The sequence below is a fragment of the Talpa europaea genome (genome assembly GCF_964194135.1).
Source record: "Talpa europaea genome assembly, chromosome: 3".
Lineage (NCBI taxonomy): Eukaryota > Metazoa > Chordata > Mammalia > Eulipotyphla > Talpidae > Talpa > Talpa europaea.
This window is the reverse complement of record NC_140069.1, coordinates 74962870-74985450: the sequence shown is the minus strand read 5'-3', so window position 1 is coordinate 74985450 and position 22581 is coordinate 74962870. Positions and strand designations below refer to the sequence as shown.

At 40.0% G+C, this 22581-nt stretch overlaps 1 protein-coding gene across 2 annotated transcripts in view; it reads left to right on the top strand.

Annotated features, from left to right (window-relative positions):
• The window catches only part of POU6F2 (POU class 6 homeobox 2), a gene marked incomplete at its 5' end in the record, with an annotated part of 515308 nt that overhangs the window by 373403 nt on the left and 119324 nt on the right, over positions 1 to 22581 (top strand). For both annotated transcript variants that reach the window (XM_084230459.1, XM_084230460.1), the window contains one exon: positions 13366 to 13724. In XM_084230459.1, coding sequence (XP_084086585.1) covers positions 13366 to 13724 — 359 coding nt within the window. The remainder of the gene's footprint in view (positions 1 to 13365; positions 13725 to 22581) is intronic.

Here is a 22581-nt window from a genome sequence, read left to right as displayed (position 1 = left end):
CAGTTCCTAAGGTGGCCCACACTAGTGTCTCCTCATGAACATGAGCTACATCTTGAGGCTCCCCACACAAGCCAGAGGACTAGCCCCTGGGCCACCACTCTCCCGTCTCCCCTACTAGAGCAGCTAGCCAGCCTGGCATTGACCTTTGCATTTTCCAAGCAAAAATGCAACACAAGTTCAATGCCTTCCCCTGGTACAAGGACACAAAGAAGATTCCTGCTTTATCCCATGAAAGGCGTCTTTCTTTAAATGAGGAAAGAGAAAACATCCCATACTCCCTGGAGGGGTAGGATTCACAGAATACCAATAGCTCTTTCCAAAAATTCTACTTAAAGTCATATTCCTTTAAAACAACCCTTTCATAGGTTAAGATGCATCTAATTCTCAGTCTCTTAAAAAAATCTGCATACGGTCCATCATGCACTGTACTGTCTGATATCTGCCACAATAGGGCCATTTTAGACTCCCTAAAAGAATGAAACTACACTAGAATATTTGAACATGCCTCTAACAAGATCTCAGAAAGTAACTCCCCATTAGATAGTCTGGCTTATTCTTTGAGCTCACTCAGAATGAATTTCCAGTTAGCAGAGAGGGTCTTTAGCCCTTCCCACTTGGAAGTCAAGACCTGATCCAAGACAACAAAAAATATCAAGGGTGCAGGTTTCCCTCAACTTCCTGTGGCCAATCTCCCAAGTTTTGAATTCTATCTGAAAACCAACTTCTCCCCATCGAGGAGTCCCCCATATTTCTGAGAAAGCCAGATGAACTTTAACTTAATATACAGTCTGATCCCAAGTAGAAATTCTTAGCCTTGGGGAGGTGTTTATAGATGGGCTTCAGAGGGATCTGAAATCCCCTGAAGAGTTATGTTAAATTTATAAATATAAACAGGTCTTTCAGGGAAGGGTGTATATTTTTTTCAGATTTTCAAAGGGATTCATGATCCAAAAAGGCTTATCTCAGTCTTAGAGTCTTGAGATGGTTACAGAAAAGACAAGTTTTCTAACCCCAGAGTATGCCTAACAACTATGAAAGAGAAACAGCCATATCACAGGTGCATTTCATTGAACCTCCTACATTACAAGTTGGACCTGAAGAGGCTACACAGAAAATGAGCTGAGTTTTGAAAGAATTACAAAGTCATGACAGAGAGAATGGGGAGGGAAAGACCTTTTCAAAAAGTGGAACAAGCATGAACAAAACCACAGACACCAGAAAGCAAAGTGTCTGAGAGTGAATATGCAAGAGGTTCAACTGGAATGGAGGGTCCTCTTAGGAGAATGGACAGCAGGAGTTAACTGCAGAAGTGGGAGAGGGCTAAGTTGTCAATGTCTTTCATGTGAAAGATGAAGACGTATTTTGGAGAAGAAGGCAAAGGTGAAAATCATTAAGCAAGAAGAAATCATAACATATCATATTGCCTCGTGGTTTAGGATATCGCAGTCTGTTTTCTTAGAGAGAACGTGAACAAACTGCAGGTAAGCAGAATCAGTGTTTAATTCATGTTTACATCTCCTGCACAGTCCCTGGAACATAGAAGATGTGTAATGACTTTTTTGAGTAAGGAAGGAAAAGAAGTAGGGAGGATATATAAACTGAAAGGAATGGAAACTATTAACATCAGTCCAAGCAAGCAACTTTCAGAGGCTTTATGAAGGGAGTGGGTAACTTAAATATATGAGATGCTGTGCTGCTATACAATTCACATTCTCATCTTCTATAACCTGTTTGAATACGTATTTAATGTTTAAATCCATTGTAAGCTGAAAGAATCTGTGTTATCTCACCAGTACTGTTAGTGAGTTTGTACTCATCTGTCCTATCATTTTGCCTAGTTTCTCTGATGAACAGTGGGTGCATTTGCTGATGGTGAGGAGTAGAATGTGGCTATGGAGAGGGGAGACAGGAACTGACCCATGGGGCCCTTGCATCTACATTGCCATTCTGCACACTCACTTAACAGGGCAACACATTTGTTATGTCTGGCTGACTTTCACATCCTACTAGCCCAGACATACTAAAAACCTGACCTTCAACTCAAACCCTCTTAATCCATATGCTCTATCATGTTTCTCCACCGATTGGGTGGAACTTGGGTCAGTCCTGGGTTGTGATGACATTTTTCATTCTTCTAAGATTATGATTTAATCTGTCTATCTCAGATCCTCCTTGAAAAAGCACTTTTCTGTTTTTCCAGATAACCTTTCAGGACATTCTAAGCTTGTCATTTCTTCCTTGGCTGCATTTTATATACATATTCCATTTTGAATTTCTATAGCACACCACCAAATTCTGGATCCTGAAATGTTAATGAAACCCTTTAATGAACTTTCTGGTGATGAAACTAATGAACTACAAAATACAAATTCTATAGAATAAATAAAATGTCTCTACAGAATTTTTAGGTCATGGCTCCAGATGTGTCAGGGTAACTATCGTTGCCTATAGAGCTATTAAAAAGGAACACATGGGCCTCCCCGGTGGCGTAGCGGTTGAGCGCTGGGCTGCGAAGCTGCCCGCAGCCTCTGCAGCACCGGTCTGATCCCCAGCCACTGGCAAGGGTCCCACATGGCGCGCAGACCTCTCCTGCCGCCCTCTGCTCCCCTCAGCAGTGTACTACGTCCTTCTGCCTGCTCTGCTCCCCGCTCTGGCTCCGGTGAATTCTCTCACACTCCCGCGTTTCTGACTGTACCCAGTGCTTGTATAAATAAATAAAACTTTAAAAAATATAAAATAAACTTTAAAAAAAAAGGAACACATGAATGTGTCTTAAATTTTTTATTAATTTATAACATTCCCTAGAGTTACTTGTAGATCCTTGCATGCCCAGAGGTGTCATAATTTATACTTAGTCTCCTAGAAACCTCCCATGGCACCTTTTGTATTGTGAGCCAAGTCAGAGCAAATATATGACACAGTGTAATAAGAATAAGATAAAGCTAACTGGTACAAAGCAAATTCCAATTCCTTACAATTATCATTTCTAAAATATTTATTTAGCATCTGCTATAAGCAAGTTTCTGAGAGGAGGTAGGAAAACTAAGGAAAAAAAAAAACCTAACCGAGACATGGTAGGCAACCTTCTACAGGAAGCTCTTTGGTAAAAGAGACAACCAGACCCTCATAACTGATTGCAGTGCAAGGTGCCACTTGAAATTTCCCTTACAGGCGTGCAGAGGACAGAGGGTCACACTGACTTCTGTTCGTTCATGCTAGTCCTGCTCCCAAGACAGCTGCTTCGCAGCTCCAGTTCCCAAAATGCCAGAATTGCTGAATTTTTATAAGAAAATGGACAATGGGAATTTTATATAGATGCTCCTGAATTGTCAACCAGTTCAAACATTTTTAAGACTTTGTTTTCCTAAGTGTGGAGTATGGCACCCCCTTCTGTGGCTGTTTCTAGCCATGCATCACCAGCTTCTCACCATTAATGACAAGGGAGTGTGCTCAGAGTGGGTTAGAATAAGTCTGGAAAGGTGGGCAGGACCTAGAGCAGTCATTCTCCAGAGTGAGCTAAGCACTGTGATTTCCGTTTTTGTACTATGCAAACTATCGTACATCCTCTTTAAGAAAATTAACACTGTAATCCCATCTTTTTCTGAGAAAGATAACTCTGGTGACAGATGGGCACTTGCCATGACTTGATAGCATTTGTTGAATTAATGAAAGAGAGAGAGAACAAGGAAGATAAAAGACTAGAAGCAAGTTAATAAGCTCATTCAGTGATCCAGACAAGACACTAGGTGGTTAAACTTGGGAAAATGGAAGAGGAGAGAAAGTAATAGATATAGAAACCATGTGAGAGGCAGAGCAATGCCTTTGTGGAGATCCTTAATGCTGCTCTCCAATCTTATGGCTCCCCATTCTCTGGGAGGTGATAGTATAGCACCTCCTGGTCCCTTTGCATTTGAGTGGCGCCATGGGACTAGTGCTAGCCAATGAGATGTGAGGAAAAGTGACTTCTGAGCCACAGCATTTAATTCCTGCCCTGAGAAATTCTCTCTCCTTCTGGCATCATCCTGGCAATGTTCAAAGTAGTCACTGTTCTATTAGCGTGAGTACATAAAGTGACTACAATGAGTTAAGACCCCCTGCCAACTTACGATGCCATGAGAGAAATGAACTTTGTCTAAGCCCCTGAGATTTTAGGGCTTATTACCACATTATAGCCTAACCTATAATGACTAATATAGTTGTGTTTGCCTCTTCTGTCCAAAATACATTATTAGCAAAGTTTAAATAAAAAGGGCAACTTTATTTACCCAATGAACCAGCCTGACAGAAATCCATGAACATTTGCAAAAACACTTCTACTCATGTTATATCTTAAACCCAATTAATAGTCCAGCATTATTATAAATTTCTCCTTTTATAAATTTTCCCAGTTTTTTGGATGATTTTCTCCTAGTAGTGTTATCATTAATGTAATTTATTAATTCACTAAAACTATTAATTGTCTTCTTTTTAAAAAGCCTAAAATGAACTATGTGAATTGAAAGGCTAATTTGCATATCAATACAAAATAAATTATTACAGCGATATTTCAATTATCCTGCTAAAGAATTCTACTGTAGAAGTGGAAAGAAAAAATAAGAATGGGAATATTAATAGTGTGTATAGGTAACATGAGTAAATTTTAAATAGTAAACATTTTCCTATACAATTAAAGTAGTTTTGTTAAAGGTTTCTTTTCAATGAATGTGGTATGAAACTGCAAATCTGACAAAGAATAGATTCATATGTCTCAAATATAAAAACAGATGTGGTAAAGAAAGTATTATCCTCTGTTGTTCAGAACAAGCAAAGCTGGGATACAAGTGGTCCTAGAATCGTGTCTGAGTTTAGATTTTTTTTTCATCTGTAAAGTGAGAAGAAATATACGTTATCGCCTCTTCTCAAAAAATAAGCAAGAACCAACTGCATAAGATCTATAAAGCTTTTTGGCACCCCTGAAGTTGTTGTATAGGAACAAAATTGAATTGCCTGTTTAGAGAGTTTAAAGTTCTGCCTAGATAAGGAGGGTTTCTGGTGATATGGGGAAATTAAAAAGAGGAGAACATAGTCAGATTCTTACAAAGAAATCTCTTGCTATACAGCCTAGCAGCCCCAGCCTTCTAAAGGAATCAGCCTCCGCATCTTTGTCACTTACCTTTTTTTTAATCTGAACTGACAGATCACTGGAGAATAACTGTAGGGAATAATCCCCTCAGTGGCAGAGGGGATGGATTAAATCAACCATGAAAATAAGCACTGGCCCATGTGTCTATAGCCTAAAAGAAATTTGAGTGAACACTGCCATATTTAAACCAGGCGGAGTATCCATTGAACTGCCTGTAATATTTTCTCCTGTGAATGTCCATTTGGAGGGAAAGGCAAACTCTGAAGCTTTGAAAAATCGGCTACATCTTGCTTTGCCTGCTAAGTGAAACTTACATTGTTATTTTTCAGCACAGGCTTATAAAATGAGCTTTCCCCTGTCTCCATAACTTCAGTTTTGGTAACACAGCTTTATTTCTATCTAATAATTTAAAATTTTCCCTGGAAAACCAAACCCAATAAATATTAGTTATAATTTTAATTTTTGTAACCTCTAGTTAAAGCTGAATTGATCTGCTGAGAGGAGGTCACCAAAGATGCAATAACTGTGTTTTCACATTTCTAGAAGAAAAATAATGTGATTGTTACTTGAGTGTTTCTGTAAGCTGCTTCCTATTTGTCATTAAAATCATATGGTATTTAAAAGGGAAGGAGGCATAGTCAGTGATGAACTATTACTCTCAGACCTCTCACAAAGCAAACAATTCAAAACAACACCTTGAATAGGCATGTATTGGAAAATGAGTAGAGTATAGAGATCTGACATCCAAGGAGAATCTCATTACTTCAGCCATATTCTTCACCAAGCCACTGCCAAATTCCATAAGAGAAGGAAGTTGGTGATTATGGGAAGGTTAGAGTTCTCTGATGAATAAATTCAGTCTCATGTGTTGAGCAAATGGATTTCAAATCAAGAATGAATATTTCCATGTAGAGTCTATGGTTCCCTCCAGGTTATAGAAAAATCAGTCAAGCAAAATCAAAGAATACGTAGAATCCACCCATCAGAATTTAGTGAAAAAGCACACGCAAATCCTAGGAGTTCTCATTTGCTATGGCACTAAGACCTAAAGAAGACTTGAATATCTGATCAAAAAAAAAAAAAGGCAGGAGGGGACTATTTAATATTTTTCCTGAAGGAAGTTATTATTTTTAAGGTTTAGTCCTGATAAAATTGCATTTCCCTCCTTTACTCTTGTTATGTGCTTATTTGGGAAGCAGAATATTCAGGCCAGGTTGCTTACGGCCAAAATCAGTTAACAATCATGCTTTTTCTATGCTTGGGGAGAGTTCAACAAGGTCCCAGGCTGTCCTACTTAGTCACAGAAAAGTTCAGCTCCAGTTCCCCAACCCAGCTCTCCTCAAGAAACTTTTTTGCATTTCATTCTCCTTTCTTACTACACTATCTGAAAGGTTTTTGCATTCAAGAAAATGGAACTTTTAAGAGTAGAGATCTTAAAAGTTTTCATCACCAGGGAAAAAATTTGGAGATGGATGTTAACTAAATTTATTTGGGAAATCAAAAAATATCTCAAATCATTAGGTTGTACACCTAAAACTAATACAGTGTTAATTTTATCTCAAAAATTTCATTAGGTTTATTTTATATTGAAAATATTATAGCGCATTACTTCCTTCAGAGACCCTAATGTATACAACATATATGTGTATATATAGTGTGTATATGTGCATTGTGTGTATATAGCTTGTATACATGTGTATAGTTTATATAGATTGTGTATATGTACATTGTGAGCCAAGTGATTTGTAAGACTGGGGCTTATCTGAGATTCTCTGTCCCTCACTAAGGACAAATAAATATGGAAAACTTGCAGCTTCCACCCAACTCCAGAGATGTGCCACCGAGTTCTATGGACAATGTAAGCTGATGCCTTACACTTGAGACACAAGTCAAGTGCACAGTAGCTATTCCCCACCTCTCCTGGCTCTCACTTTCCTTCCTAGGCCCCATCTCTGTTCCTTATAATAAATCATGGCCTACACTCAACTTAGCATCTTTATGCTCAAAAGCACATTCACATTCCCTATCAGCAGGTTTAAAAAAAAAATGTTTTGCCTGCAACAGGACATAGGTACAACTGTACACACTTTCCCAGGAGCTGGACAATTAATCACTCAGCAAACACCTTCCAATTAGCCTCTGTAGCCAGATACCTGTGCCACCTCTCCTCAGGAGCAGCATCTGCCATGGAGGGCACCCCACTTAGTTATCTAACTGTAACAGTTAGTAGTTTTTGGGGGGAATGGGTTGCCGTATCTGTAGGATAGATTATGTTATTTTAAGAGACCCTGGGTGATGGCCATCTAAGGTTGAACTTACCAGCAGGGTGAACATGAAAAAGTCACTTAACCTTTCTGGGCCCAAGTTCTACATGTGTAACATGTCCATGATATCATTATCCGTATGGTTGGTCTGAAAAGCAAATTCATTCATATTACGTGAAAGTACTTTCTGAGCTATAAAGCACGATCTTATTTTGAAGCCACATTGTCATCACTATTTTCTGCATGCTCACACAGTGTCATTTCCACATCTGCAGTATTTCTAGAAGATGCAGGAGGTGTCCTGCATAGGAAGGAGTGCATGGCCTGTGCTGACAATGATTCCATTTTTCTGCTTCTGCCAGGCCTGTTCTCTCTAATGTCCACATTGTAGTCCTCCCTTTGGCACCTGGCATCCTGCAGCCCTGCCCACAACTCACCCTCTGGTTTCCCAGGCACAGCCCTTGCAAGCAGGTGCCCTGAGCCTTCAGGATGGCAAAACCATGCAGAGCCCATAAGATTATGCTCTTTTTCTTATGGAATTCCAAGGCAGCGAGTATGGCTCGGTCTCCAGTATGGAATATAGAAAAACTATTATTGTTGATGCTGTTGTAAAATACACATAGCATAAAATTTGTCATTATAAGCACTTTAGAGTATACAATTCAGTGGCATTCAAGTACATTCACAGTGCTGTCCAATCATCATCATTATCTAGTTCTAGAACTTTCTCATGAGCCAGAGTGGGAAACCCATACATTAGTAGTTAACCTCTGTTCCTCTCTCCCCTGAATTCCTGCCATCTACTAATCTGCTTCCTGTCTCTGGACTTGCCCATGCCGGACACTTCTTTCAATGGAGTTGTACAATGTGTGATATTTGGCATCTGGTTTCTTGTACTTAACGAATATTGCCAAGGTTACCCTCTTGGTTTTCATTTGGTGTTTCCTCTCTCCTTAAAGCCAGGCTTGCAGCAGAAGACAGGGCTAATAAAGGCGGGTCTGAAAGCCATTACCTTCAGTCTCTTTTCAGGATTCCTGGTCACTTTCAATGATAACCTCCACCTGCTTCCTTTTTTCCTTAGCATGCATGGTCTCTCCCTGCTCTGGAAATATCACTGTGAAGTCCTGTATGTGCCCAGTGGAGTATAAACACCGGCAGTGAATAATAAATTATGTCCCTTTCCAGCAAGCTCTCAAATCCAAACCACCAGTATGTCAGCCATGCCCACATATGCCTGAACCTGAATAGTCCAAGAAAATGCTAACGTTTTGAGATCCCAACTGCAGTCAGACAGTAATATGATGTTATACTTTGCTGTAACAAAGGTGAGGGTGTGGCTAAGAATCCCATTTCCTTTAGCATTTGCATGTATTTTGCTTTCTGTGAAAGCAAAGTTTAAGACATATTTCTACTCCTCTAGAGTCAATCTTTCATGGACTTGCTCTTTATATGTGGGTACATAGGCTGATTTTACTTTCCATTTCCCTGTCTTGGAAGTAATTTTATATAAATCCCATCCAATAGAGTCTTGATACCTCTAGGAGTGTTTATGTGTGTGATTTCCTGAAGAAATCTTAAAGATTCAAAATAAGAATTTTCTAATTTACAGTTGAGATACAGAAACTGAGTAATTGGAGAAATTCAGGATTCTTGGCTACTTCTCCATCATAGTAAGTTATTTATTGGGGAACTTTTAAGCCATGGGTTTTTGCGACCCTGGAAATTTAAAGTCGGAATTGTCTAGGAAATTCAAAGTTTGATGGAATTTTGTTTTGTGTATCTTTTTCAGAATTGTTCCAAATGGCCTAATTAAATGTCTGTGAATTTCTTTTCTTTCATAGCTACTGTTATTGTAGTTAAATGTTATATTTAACATTGGCCTATATAGTGTATAATAACTGGAGAGTGAGGAAACAATCATAAAAGGATATAAATACCAAGGACAAAAGTGAAATCTTTAATCTTCCATGAATAGGGTGAGAGTTTTACCCCCAACAATCATCATTTCATCCACAAACATTCTCTGTAGTTCAAATATGTCTTTGAACCTTCCTAACTTGTATTCATATCTCAGGATGCTTTACACAATGACCCATATAAAGACTCCATATTTTGGCAATTTTTTACTTTTGTTTTCAAATTACTGTACAAGCACCTTTGGCATTTTGTAGGCCAGAGTCACATTATTCTCTTCATGTGCTTCTCCTTGCATCTGGTACATACCTGAACATGTCTTATGAACCATCTTTTTTTTTTTTCTTGCAGATACCAAACTAGATTTATGTAACTTGAGAAGGTTTTGCTTATGTTTATGCCTTTCCAAGAAAACTGCATATGTGGGAAAGAAATAGTCAACCAATATGAACTCACTAACATCAAGGAACAAAGACACATTTGGGACCATGTCTCATTAGTAGGTTAGGGTCTGCTGCATCTACCCATCTGCCAATATCTATCTGCCAATATTCCCCTGTCTTTCCTGTTTCTAAATGCTGATTTAGATAAATGCTTTTCTAACCAAAATGAAACGGTATGGTATTAAGTCAACCATGAAAATAAGCACTGACATATGTGCCTCCCACCTGAAGAAATCAGGACAGGCTTGATTTGAATCGGGCAGGTAGCCAGATGTAATCAGGTTTCCAATGTCTGTGATTTCACTAAAAGGAGGATCAAGTCCCACTACCCAAGACCCCCCCCCCCCAGACCACAAAAGATCCTGGAGGTCAGAACTGAGCTGGACTCCCAGCTCTTCAGTAAAAAATGTGATTTTGTGTAACAGGAGTGAGGTGGGTGGGAGGGGAAGGATGATGTCAAAACCAAAACTTTGGGCCTCCCTGGTGGCACAGGGGGTTGAGCACTGCACTGTGGGGCGGTCCACAGCCTCTGCAGCGCGAGTTCGATCCCCGGCCAGCCAGGGAGCAGCCCACATGGCACAGCAGACCTCTCCTGGCTCACCCGCTGCTGCCCTCAGCAGTATACTTCAGTCTGCCTGTTCTGTTTCCCACTCTGTCTCTGGTGAATCCTCTCACCCCCTGCATCTCTGGCCTGTACCCCAGCTCTTGTGTGCATAAATAAATAAATCTTAAAAAAAAAATTACACTTAAAAGTTCTGACAAAAAGGATGATGACTGGGTGTTTGTTGTTGTTGTTGTTGTTTTAATACAGACTTTACTTTTCACAGCAGTTTTAGATTTACAGCAAAATTCAGCAGAAAGTTCAGAGAGTTCCCATTGGATGGATATTTTCCAGCCTTTACCTATACTTTATCTATAAACACACACACACACACATGCACATGCACACGCACACACATATGATCTCTACCTCTGGAGTCCCAGTGCACTCTGGATTACATGCAAGGCAAGACATACTGGAATGAGTGTCTGAGTAGACCAAGAGAAATTCAATGAGCCAAGGAGGATTTGCTATTTCAACTGGTCCAACATGGAAGCCCTACATGGTGCCTGCTCACACAGAGCTGGTATATGGTGCCTGTCAAGCTAACATTTCACCAGTACAACCATGCCTTGCTTTAAACAAAGTTATATATTTAAATTTGACTTCTACCAGAAGTTCACTGGAGAGCCATCCTTCCATCACTTCCATTAAATAAGCTCTCCATCTATCACATTCAAAACTTCCTGGGGCCTGTGTGCCAGGCAGTCCCTTTGCTCCCCATTGTCCTTTGGCAGTACCACCTAAACCATATTGTCATCTGGCTGTTTCTCCCGTGTGGAGTATCATCTTTTCCTTTTTTTTGAGGTATGAGCCTGATTCTTCCCTAAACCCTCTCTGCTCCTTGTCCATACTCTCCATTAATTCTGCTTTGGCCTAGCTAGGCCACAGAACACCTCTCTCCTGATTCTCCTGGCTCTTCTGATCAGTTTCCACACTGTTGACCACTTAGTCAATTAACTAATATGTATCAAGCAACTACCTTTGGCAGGACTCTGTAACAGGTAACCCAAACCTGATCATTTCTTATAAGTTCATTTTATCTCCACAACTAGACTGTTAACGTCGTGAAGGCAGGAGTATGTCTTATATTCAAATTCTATGAATGACCTGACTGTACAGTGTACTAGTACACTGTCCTAGTGTCTAGCTGCTGTTCAATGGGTTTTACAAAATGAGCCTTAACTTTACAAAACTAATCACAGGTTGGTTTCCTTACAGAGAAATTTCTCTAGATGTCCTAGAGAAAATACAGTTCCTATTTTTCAAGTACATTTTTGCTACATGAAAGCAGGTATATGGTATGTCACTTTAAAGAATCACTAGATTGGGAACAAGGAGCATTTTAAAAATAAGGACTAGTTTAATGATGCAATCAGGATTTAGTGCCTGTAGAAGTCTTTACTAATTCTTAACTAATCTTGGTGGGAGTGGAACAGAAAAACATTGCAGCCAACGCCTATGAGTTCAACCTTGATCCTTGTATTTATTTTAAGCTTGTCAGAAAACTTTTAAAAAAAAAAAGATTTTCTTTTTTAAGATTTATTTATTTATACAAGAACCGGGGTGCAGGCCAGATGCGCGGGAGGGTGAGAGGAATCACCAGAGACAGAGCGGGGAACAGAACAGGCAGACTGACGAAACACACTGCTGAGGGGGAGCAGCAGGCTCAGCAGGAGAGGTCTGCTGCCGCCATGTGGGATTCTCGCCCGCCTGCCGGGGTCGAACCAGCGCTGCAGACGCTGCTGACAGCTTCACAGCGCAGGGCTCAACCGCCTGCACCAGGAGGGGAGGCCCCTCAGAAAACTTTTAGATCGAGGGCCTCCCGGGTAGCGCAGCGGTTGAGCGCTGGGTTGCGAAGCTGCCCGCGACCTCTGCCGCACCGGTTCGATCCCTGGCTGCTCCCCGGCCACCAGAGGAGGGTCCCACATGGCGCGCAGACCTCTCCTGCCGCCCACTGCTCCCCTCAGCAGTGTACTTCGGTCCTTCTGCCTGCTCTGCTCCCCGCTCTGGCTCTGGTGAATTCTCTCACCCTCTCATGATTCTGACTGTACCCAGTGCTTCTATAAATAAATAAATAAATAAATCTTAATTAAAAAAAAAAAAGAAAACTTTTAGATCGAGATTCAGGCAAGGAGGAAGTGAAGTAATTGTAGCAGTACCTGAAGTAGTTGTAACAGTGATTTTCTCTGAACCATTCTTTGGCCAAACTGTCGGAAACGGTCCAGTGCTAGATGGGCATCTGAGAACAAATTTAGTATGCTCAGTGTCGACACAGCTTTTCCCACCAATCTTTACTTTTCAACTAACAAGAAATTCTAGAAATTTGACTTCGCTCTCTCAGTGTCTGGCTAGTCCTTGATGTACCTGGTCACGAGAGTGTACAGTTCACACTCCCCGACTACAGACCTTCCAATTTGGGGCAATCCATCTTTTTGCTAAGTGGACCAAAAAAGTCAGACTCGGGCTTTTGACTCGGCAAAACTGAGAAATGCGTTCCAATTTTGAAACTCTAGGAACTTGAAAATCACATCCCTATGCAAATTGGCAGAGTTCTGAAGGTACAGTAAAAATGACACCATTAAGGACATTGATGATGAAAAGATTATTAACACAGCAGTCTTCAGTTTTTAACTGCAGCTGAGCATTTACGAAAAGAATTAACGTGGTTGAACTTCAGAAATCTAAATCTAAGCACAAATGCATACGTTTATTTCCCAAGCAGCGTGGAAGGAAGAGAGAAAGAAAGTTCTTTAAATCGACTCCATTCCTAGTAACCCCCCTTTGTCGGTGCTGCTCAGGCCCTCCCCCGTGTTACACTCCCGACCTCCCCAAATTTAAAATTTTCCCTCATGGGGTGATTCTTTCTCTCAGTGCCCCCCAACCCTCTGAAATACCAGAGAGCTTCAGAGTGAAAGGGCAAACTTTTTTAAAGGAAAGACCGCTCCAAAACGAGGCACCAAAGTTAAAGCAAGGTGTTTTGTCCTGTTGGTTTTAACTCTGCTTCCCTCTTTCTTGCAGCTACCTCATCCCTGAACTCCCAACTACAGCAGCTCCAGCAGCTCCAGCAGCTCCAGCAGCAGCAGCCGCCGCCCCAGCCCCCGCCGTCCGGCGCCCAGCACCCGCAGGCGCCCCCGCAGGCGCCCCCGCAGCCCCAGCAGCCGCCGCCCCAGCCCGCCCCGCCCCAGCAGCCGCCACCTGCCTCCCAGCAGCTGCCCGCTGCCCCGTCGCAGCAACCCCAGCAGCCTCCATCCCTCCCCCACCCCCAGAACCAGAACCAACTGTCTCCAACTCCGCAGAGTGCAAGCCCCCCACAGAAACCCAGCCAGTCTCCGGGACACGGCCTCCCGCCGCCGCTCACTCCGCCCAACCCTCTGCAGGTATGCTTCCCCCCCCCCCCCAGCCCCGAGCCCCGAGGGCGCGCAGGGCGGATGGAGGGGGTCGTGCCATCCCCAAGGGCAGCGGGCCAGCAAAACTTAGATTCCAGTTCTGCAGCGTCTAATTCAAATTGATCTCTTAGACTTAGGGAAGGGGAAGCAAATAGCAGGCAACAGGGGATGCATGTAAACGAAACAAATAGAAGCCCATTGATGTTGCCCTCCAAAGGATAAATGTTATCTGTTTCCTCCTGTGAGAGGCCAGCACTGTAAGTGCACTTGTAGCCTGTAATAATTCCGTTTTATGATACTTTTTGAAGGCAGCAAAGATAGCATCCAATTAAAATTATTACTAGCACAGTTTTGTAGCCCCGTGGAGAACTGCATCTCCTGTCCATGAGGCATGGTGGTTATTTCTCTATATTATGAATACAACAGTGTCTACCTTAAGTACTTTGTGCTCTTTTGTTTCTATTTTTCTAAAGACTCTCTGGGGTTAGGAGGGTAACGAAATTTAGCCCCAGTCTTATGTCCCAGATTCCAACCATTACTCCATGGACTAACAAGTGCTCTAAACGTGCAACTTTAGAAAATATTAAAGCTTCTGCATATTTACTTACTACTGTGAGGTTGGAGGCATCGAAATAGATATTTCAGGCTAATCATGAAAACCCCTCTTTCACCAACTGTCACTGAGGAGGAATAGATTGGAGCATTCAGGAATATATAATTTCAAAGTTCAGAAAACCGTTCTTAATTTAGATGCCTTTAAAACAAATTAGCTTCAAAACATAATGAATGTGATGTCAACATATCAGAAATTAATCGTTCGGTTTTTGACTTACATAATAAGGTTTCCCCAGTGAGATGTCAGATGATTTAGTACATTTGTAGTACAACAAAGTCTAGCAGAATGAGCAGCCTATGCACTTATTTCAAATGCCAACTCACCCCCACTCCTCACTGGGGAGGCCAGGCAGCCCTCCCTTGCCTGAGGACCACAATAGCAGGCAGGTGGTCCTGAATAGCAAAACATACCAAGTCATGATAGTTTGGTAACAGGCAGTAGAGTGGATTGGAGTAGCGTTAGAGAACTAACTTTGTTGATCCATGATGTTGTTTCTATGAACTTGGATTCTCAGTGGTGCTCAAATTCTTTCTGGAAATGAAAACTTAGGTAAGATGAGTAATTGTGTTTTATCAGGCACTTGGGCCATGGCTACTAAGAACATTTTCCTGAATCAGGTTTGAAGATAATATTTTTAAAAACCCTAAAAGTCTGAGAAAACCTAACACTTTTGGCATAGACGTGAAAAGAACATGGCTTTTAAATGTTTTCATTGTACCTTTGACATCTGTGGAGAGAATAGGTATAATCAAATTTACAAAATTCAGGGTTGCAGCAATCCTAATATTTTCAGCATTTGGAATACAACTCTATTATTCCAAAGATTTAATGTTTTTTTTTTTTTATGAGCAGTTAAATTAAATGTACCTAATACCGTGTAACTGACACTTCCTCTATCTGAACCTTCAAACTAGGAAAACTTACCAATAGAAAAAACCTGTGTTGCTCTGAGGGATGAGGGCGAGATTAGTTAGCTCTGTCCCATCTTGTCCAATATTCCGACATTCCTTCCAGTGATGTGAAAGCTTTGAATCCTATGGATATCAGCCTTCTCTGGCATTCTTATTAATAACCGTAAATTCTTATTCATCTCTGTTGGGCAGTGACAGTCCAGTGTAGACATCTAGTTAAATGGCTGTTGATAGGACTTTAGATAAAGTGACCTTTTGGCTTCACAGAAATAAGTTGTTTTAGGGGAATTTCTGAAAGTGCTCCTAATGGTTTCCCATGGAAATCTCTGTTTGTGGTCTTGTTCTGTTTTTACATTTCTTTCTTTATGTCCCTGAGGGAATATTCTAATTTTTCACTGTTGGAATTTTAACTTACAAAATTTAACGCATTGGTAAGATAATACCCTCATTTTTACTGTGGCTCTAATGGATGACTACCAAAGAAGTGATTTTGTGAAACTTTTAAAAATATTACTGAGTGGATATAGAAATAATTTTGAGCCAAGCTATGTCAGTAAGGATAAAAGGGATTATTTTTTGCCTTTACTATAGAAATGTATAAAGGAAATGTACAATTCCATGGTTTTGAAATATTGTTTTTTTCTTCTACACTAACTAAAGGGTCTTTGAATTTTTGGAACATGGAATGTTTGAACTTTTTAAAAAGAAAACTACTTAAAAGGAACTACAAATATACTTAACTCTCAAATGCAATGATATTTATAAGTTATAATAAAGTGTTTTTGAAGATTATTAAGATCAACTTAATTCATATATGATAGCTTACATTCTATTTTATAATTATTTATTTTTATTTTTATTGGGTTTTATCTTTTTCACATTGTTCAAAATCTGTCCTAGAGATATAAATCTAGAACTAGTATCTAATAGTGCCACTCATTATCAGGGAAAATCAGTAATTCAGAAGATTTTCTTGTTAAAAAAAAATTTGAAGGATAACAACTGTTTCTAAAATTGTACAGACACTGTAATATCTTCAGAAAAAAAAATAAGTGAAAGTAGCTTGTGTAAGTATATTTGAGCGAGGTAATTTCTCAAGACAAAAAAAAATTCCTAACCCTGGCAGAGAGTAACATTCTAGACTAAAATTCTCCAAATAGTTCTTGTCAGGCATTTCTTTAAAATTACAGTATAATTTTTTCCATACATTTACTCAATTCCATGAAAAGGGTTGCATTTACAAAACCAGTTTGTTTCAAGACAGATATGAGTCTTAAGTATTGTCTATTCAGAGAAGTCCAAAAAAAGTGAATAGCCTCATTTGCTAGTTTTGATCAGTCAGGATTTTAAGAGCTGGTGGTCCTGTGTGGGTGCCAGACACTGACCCCTGGAGGTCAGTCTTCAGATTTTGCATTGAAATACAAGACCCACCCTCCTAGAACTTCATTCCTGAAAGGGATGAGGAGACAAGTTCCAAACAGGGAATGTAAGTGCTAAGGTCTGGTGTTAGGCAGTCGATACAAATAAGTAAAGTAAGTCTGGGTATAAAACCCAATATCAAATTTTGAAAACAGAATGCATCTATGAACTAAATTACCATATGCTGTGCTGAAATCTAAAACTAGAAATACAGTGTATAGGTAAGAAACATAAAGGGGGGGGCAGATATGGTCTAATAATTCTTGAGTAGAAAAAACAAAGTACAATTTTAATTTCAATACTTAATTTTGATATAGATAAAAAGCCACAAGTATAATAATGGCAAAATAAATCCTTCCTTCCTCTAACATTTGAGATAACTTTTCCTGAAAATATTCCTTGGGAGATTTTAATTTGTACAAGAGGAATTCCAAATACTGTGTGAAGGTGTGATGTTCCTTCAGGAACAATCTGAAATCAGTTGGGGATTGAGTCTAGCCTTGGTGCCATGGGGAAAGGGAGCTTGAGGGCTTGAAGTCTCATACTAGCTCTGACCCTGCCTCCAACTAGCTCCAACTTTGAACCAGTCATGTCCATTCTCTGGACTTCATTTCCCTCCTCTGTTAAATGTGTGGCCTATATGGTTTTTAAAGATCATTTTCAGGTCTGAGTCCATGATCTAAATTTTGGGAGGCCTTTAGAATTTTACTGGCTATTGAAAACCCAAGTATTTTTCAAGGTCAGGTTAATTTCTTCCCACTCAGCTGGGTGGCAAAATGGAGACTGTGAGGACAAACATAAGTGGGATAATGATAGCAGAAGCAGATTTTATCTTAGCCAGAGAGTCCAAATTAAAGTCAAGTTTTTATCCTCAGAGAGTCACCACTATAAATTCTAGTCTCAGATTGCTTTTTCCACACCTATACATTAGAGAAGCTTAAGAAACCAAATGCTGCATTTAACCTTGGCCTTCTGCATACTGTCTTGCATGGCAGGAAGCAGGATAATCTTTTCCTTTTCTTCTTGTGTTGCACATTTTAATAAATAACAGAGGGAGAGAAATCCGTGGAAGCAGTTAAGGAGAAAAAGCTGTGGTTGTATGAGGAATGAGGGGCATGGTCACCTCCTCAGAGGTGAAGTTGCTCAGGAGATAACATAAAATTGTTCTCAACCATGTGCATTTGCTAATGCAGAGGTCTTGTCACCACTTAGGCTTCCAAGAGTAAAACTGCATCCACATCCCACCTCTGCTATGCAGTGGGCACAGCCTCCTTCTCTTCTTTGGGGCATTTTCCCAGTGGAAAACATTCAATACTAAATTCCATTGTCTGTGGGTGATGGGGAGGGTGGTGCATTGTCGCTTTTTAAAACAAAGAGCCCAAACTCTTGAGAAATAGTTAAACTTGCATGACTTTCACTTTTTTGGGTTTTTTTGTTTTTTTTTAATTCACTTGGTCTCCAATTATTGGCCCCTCCTATAGAAAAGGCCCAGGACCCTGGACCAAATCTATCCTCAACAGTTAGACTTAATTTAAGGCAAAATTACTCAAAGCTTTGTGGGGCTACGTTTTTCATCTATAAAGGGAGGGGGAATTACATACTTTCTAGAACTCCCTCTGTTCTGTATAGAGGTTTTATGTCACCTCTAACTATACCTCAAACTATGTCTCAAACACCTCAAACTATAGAGTAAGCTATGTAGGTACAAAGGAGAAGAAAAATTTTTTCTTCAAATTATGCTAGGTTCTCCTAATGGGGCCCTATAAAGTGGACTAACAAGTCAGAGTGACTAGAGAAGAACCAGCAGAAGCTTATTATCATGTATTTGCACGTACACAGAGGCATGTTCCATGATGACTAAAGTCAAAGGAAATGGTGAGAACTTGGGCTGATATAGCATCTTAACAAAAGAAAAATACATTTTTTGAGAAGTGACAAGACAAAGGAAAAGGACTTTGAGCTTGTAGGGGTGGCAAATTGTGGGAAGGCAAGTATATATTGAAAGTAATAGTAGATTAGAGCTAGTCTGAGCAAGATTTGTTAGAAAGTTTCCTCTGGTGCCACCTCTGGACTGATAAGAGTCTAGCATTACCGCTAGTTATTAACTCCTGTCCTTCCTGGTAGAGAGGGGAGAAGAGACAACTTTACAAATTTAAGTTCTGCTTTTAGACAAATAGAGGGGAAGTCAGAGAGCTTTTGTTGTATCTGCTTATTTTCGATTGCCTTTAGCTCAAAATGTTCCTCGTGCCAAAGTGGCATATTCTATACCCTTGACAGGCATATCCATGCAACCTTTTGTGGCCATTGACTATTCTAATAGAACACGGACATTTCTAAGACTACACGAGCCTGCATCACTACAAATGCTCCTAGCCCTGTCTTAGACTAAGGTGAGCAAGTAAGGAACTGAACTCAGATGCAGAGTTAAGAGTGCAACCCTAAAAGCAGTAGCCACAATAGATAATATGTTAATGCAGTATTTTAAAAAAATTAAAATGGATTCCAAAATCCGTAATGAACTAAGTATCAAAATTTTAAATTTAGGATCAATAACAGTACTGAGCAGTACTTCAGTCTGAGGCAAGAGGGAAAGTTCAGTAATAATGATATTTTGTTGCATTCATTTCATTTTTTAATATCATGTTAGGTGTTATTCATCTTGATTACCATATTTAGGGTATACCCTGATATTTTGTTCCCAAGATGAGTACCTCATTCTCCTCACCCTAGTTCCTCTCAGCTTGGCTAGTAGCCTTATAAATGGCAGAGTTAGCAGGATCCCCCAAGTATTGGTCCTGTCCAATGTATATTTCAGCCAGTAATTGGATTCCACTTTCTAGTAGAACTTGAATATCAAACCAAACTTTATGCAGTATAAAAACCAAATTCATGTTGGTTAACAGATTGGGGCAGGGAGATGGTGTGGAAATCCATCCACCATAACTATGAATTATGCAGGTCTAATAAACCAGTCAATTGTGATTGAATTGAAATGTTATAAGAATCAAATAACTTTTTTGGCTGACATTTCTCACTGAACTGATTTATGGTTTTATGAAATCAAGTAAATTTGGTGAAAATGATAGAAGTGTCATGATGTAGGCAATATTCTCCCAGAGCAATCTAGGTCATGGAGATCTTTTAAAAACTGCAAGAGTCCACACAGAGTAAATAAGGAAGCTTCATTATTATGGATGAGAAAATCCATCTAAACTCAGAGAATTAATATGAAGATTAAATATAACACGCTGATGAAAATGCTTTGTATATTGTAAATTTGTCAAGCAAATGTGGAATATACCAGAGAAATAAAAGTGTGAATTCATTTCTACCATTATCCTACCATCCAATAAATTTAAGACTTCATTCATGATTCACTCATTCAGCAAGTGGTGGGGTGGGGAATAAGAGTCCCTTTATCCAACCATATCAAGGGCTGAGTAAAATAAACAAACATATTTACCCACATTCTCTGCAAGGGACAATTTTTCCTTTTATGAAAGAAAGAAAATCTCCTTAAAAAAACCCCTCAGTTCAACATTACTGACATTTCAAAGAATTTATTACAAACATTTAAGATCCAGGAGGAACAACAAGGTTTATATTGCTTTGAGAGTGGCAGGGGGAAAAATTAGTTTACCAAGAATATAGTAATATACTGTGGTGCTTCTTTGTCATTGTCTAGATTTACCATTCCTGGGCACTGTAGATTAGTCAAATCATGGAGAAAGGGGTTTAACAAAGCAGGCTGCATGTTCCCAACACTGACTATGGAAGCTCCTGTCAAGAAGCGACAGATGGAAAGAGTGCCAGACTCAAAGGGTGTGGAAAGTCTTGTAACTTATAAACATGGCAAGAAAAATGAAATAGGAAAATAAAAGAAAGGCAAGGAAAATAAAATATCTCTGATCATGGAAATGGGACAGTCTGTGGCCCGTCTGACTACCTGGAGTCACATATACCATCCTGTCCCATCATTATCTGTTGGATGTGGCTGATATGCTCATCCTTAAGTACAGTACAGAATGCTTCAGAAGTACCTTTGCTTCCATGTGTGCAGATACAGGTTTTAGTGGCAATTTGAGACACCCAAAATGTGCTTGCTGGCACTTTGCTCCAACCAAGAATATAATATTCTTGTGCTTTCATGATCAAGTATTATTCTCATATTTTAGCCTCAAATCATTTTCCACAGGTTTGTGGGAAATTTTCCAGAATTTTAAATGGGCTACCAAAGTGTGGGCTTACAAGCAAATATTCTCCGGATCAAAAAGAAAACATACTTATCATGATCTGCGAACACTTATCAAACACTTATGGTGTGCATTGTGACCCTTGTGAAGGTTTGCAGCATAGACAATGTGGTGCCATAGAATGTGGTCTTCAGAAGACAGGCTTGGGCTTGAATGCCAGCTCTCCTGGGCCTTTGGCTGAGGTCAGTCCATCCTGCCGAGTCTCAGTTTTCTTATCAATTGAAGGGATGGTTTGGACATTAAACGAGATGACTTATATGAGAGCATCTAATTCAGTTTCTGATAGATATTTGGGTACTCAAAAAAATTAGTAGCCTGCATGCCTTTTTTCCTGTCCTTGCAATAGATATTTTAATCATAAGGGGAAAATGAAACAGAAACCCACTAGAAGTTGAACAAAAAATGAATAGTCATGGACATATATAAATGCACAGGTACTTAATAAAATCATTCATTATAAACTATAGCAAACCCATAAAAGATAGAATAAGGTAACAACTTATTTAACCACTGAGACTTTTTTTTTAACTTAACACTAATTATTACCCATAGAAAGTCCTTCAGTGACCACTAATCTAAGGTTTAATTGTCAAATTGTCATAGTGTCAACAGAACTGAAATAGCGTTCCCTTTCTTTACCTAAAACATCATGCAAAATTGCAAGCCAAAACCAATGGACTGGACAGTGGAGAAAAGAAAGATAGGAAAAGAAGAGAAGAAAAAACTTGAAACCAAAGCAACTTCAGGGAAATTCAAAGCCAAGGATGGCCCTCCCAGTTGGAAATGAGCAAAAACCAGTTAACAAAAAAATGTTTTTGTTTTGTTCTGTTTCTTAATTTTGTCCCATTGGTTTGCCCCTCTTAGCAGGTGGTGACTAGGAAGACCTTCTCTTTCAGATAGTCCTCCCTCTACCTGCTCTTTTCACTGCCCATTATTTCTTGTGTTGACACACTTGCCTGTGTCAGGATGTGGAGGAAGACAGCACACACCGGAACCATCGCCCTTGGCAACCCATGCGATCAATAGGCTGAGGAATTCCCAATGATCAGGAGGTACTCCAATACACTGACAACCCCTCTGTGTTAAAGAGGGTTGTATTACAAGCCAGTCAGGTCAGTCTGTAATCTACATGGAAAATCAGGAAGAAACCCTCAGGAGCACCAGACTAGCAAAACTCCATGTCTGTGGGGCATGTTTATAGTTAAAATGCTCCCATCCTGCTCTTTTTCTGTTTGCTATTTTACTTTTTTTAAAAAAAGCCCTGACCCACAGAGGCAGGGTGTTCTCCTTCTCTTGCCTCTTCCACTGCTGAGAACTGAATTGGGCATCCTGGCTTCACATGCCAATAATAGGGCTCTGTAAGCACAGCGGTAAGACAGAGAAAAACACCATGTTGGGAATAGCCATTACAGAGTCTCCTCTTTCAGAGTAGAGGAACCCACATGACAAAGCTTCGGGTGTTCCTTGGAGTGACTGTCTACTAGAAAAGACTGTGTCTTTAGCCATTGAGTGGGGACACCTGTGGGGCCACAGAAAAAGCAGCCATGCAGGAAGCACTCTGCTTTTGCAAGCTGCTCTGGGAACTAGTGACGCTGTCTGAGGGCCCATCTGAGTTCTGATCAGTCAGCCTTTCCAGACCCTCCTGTTAT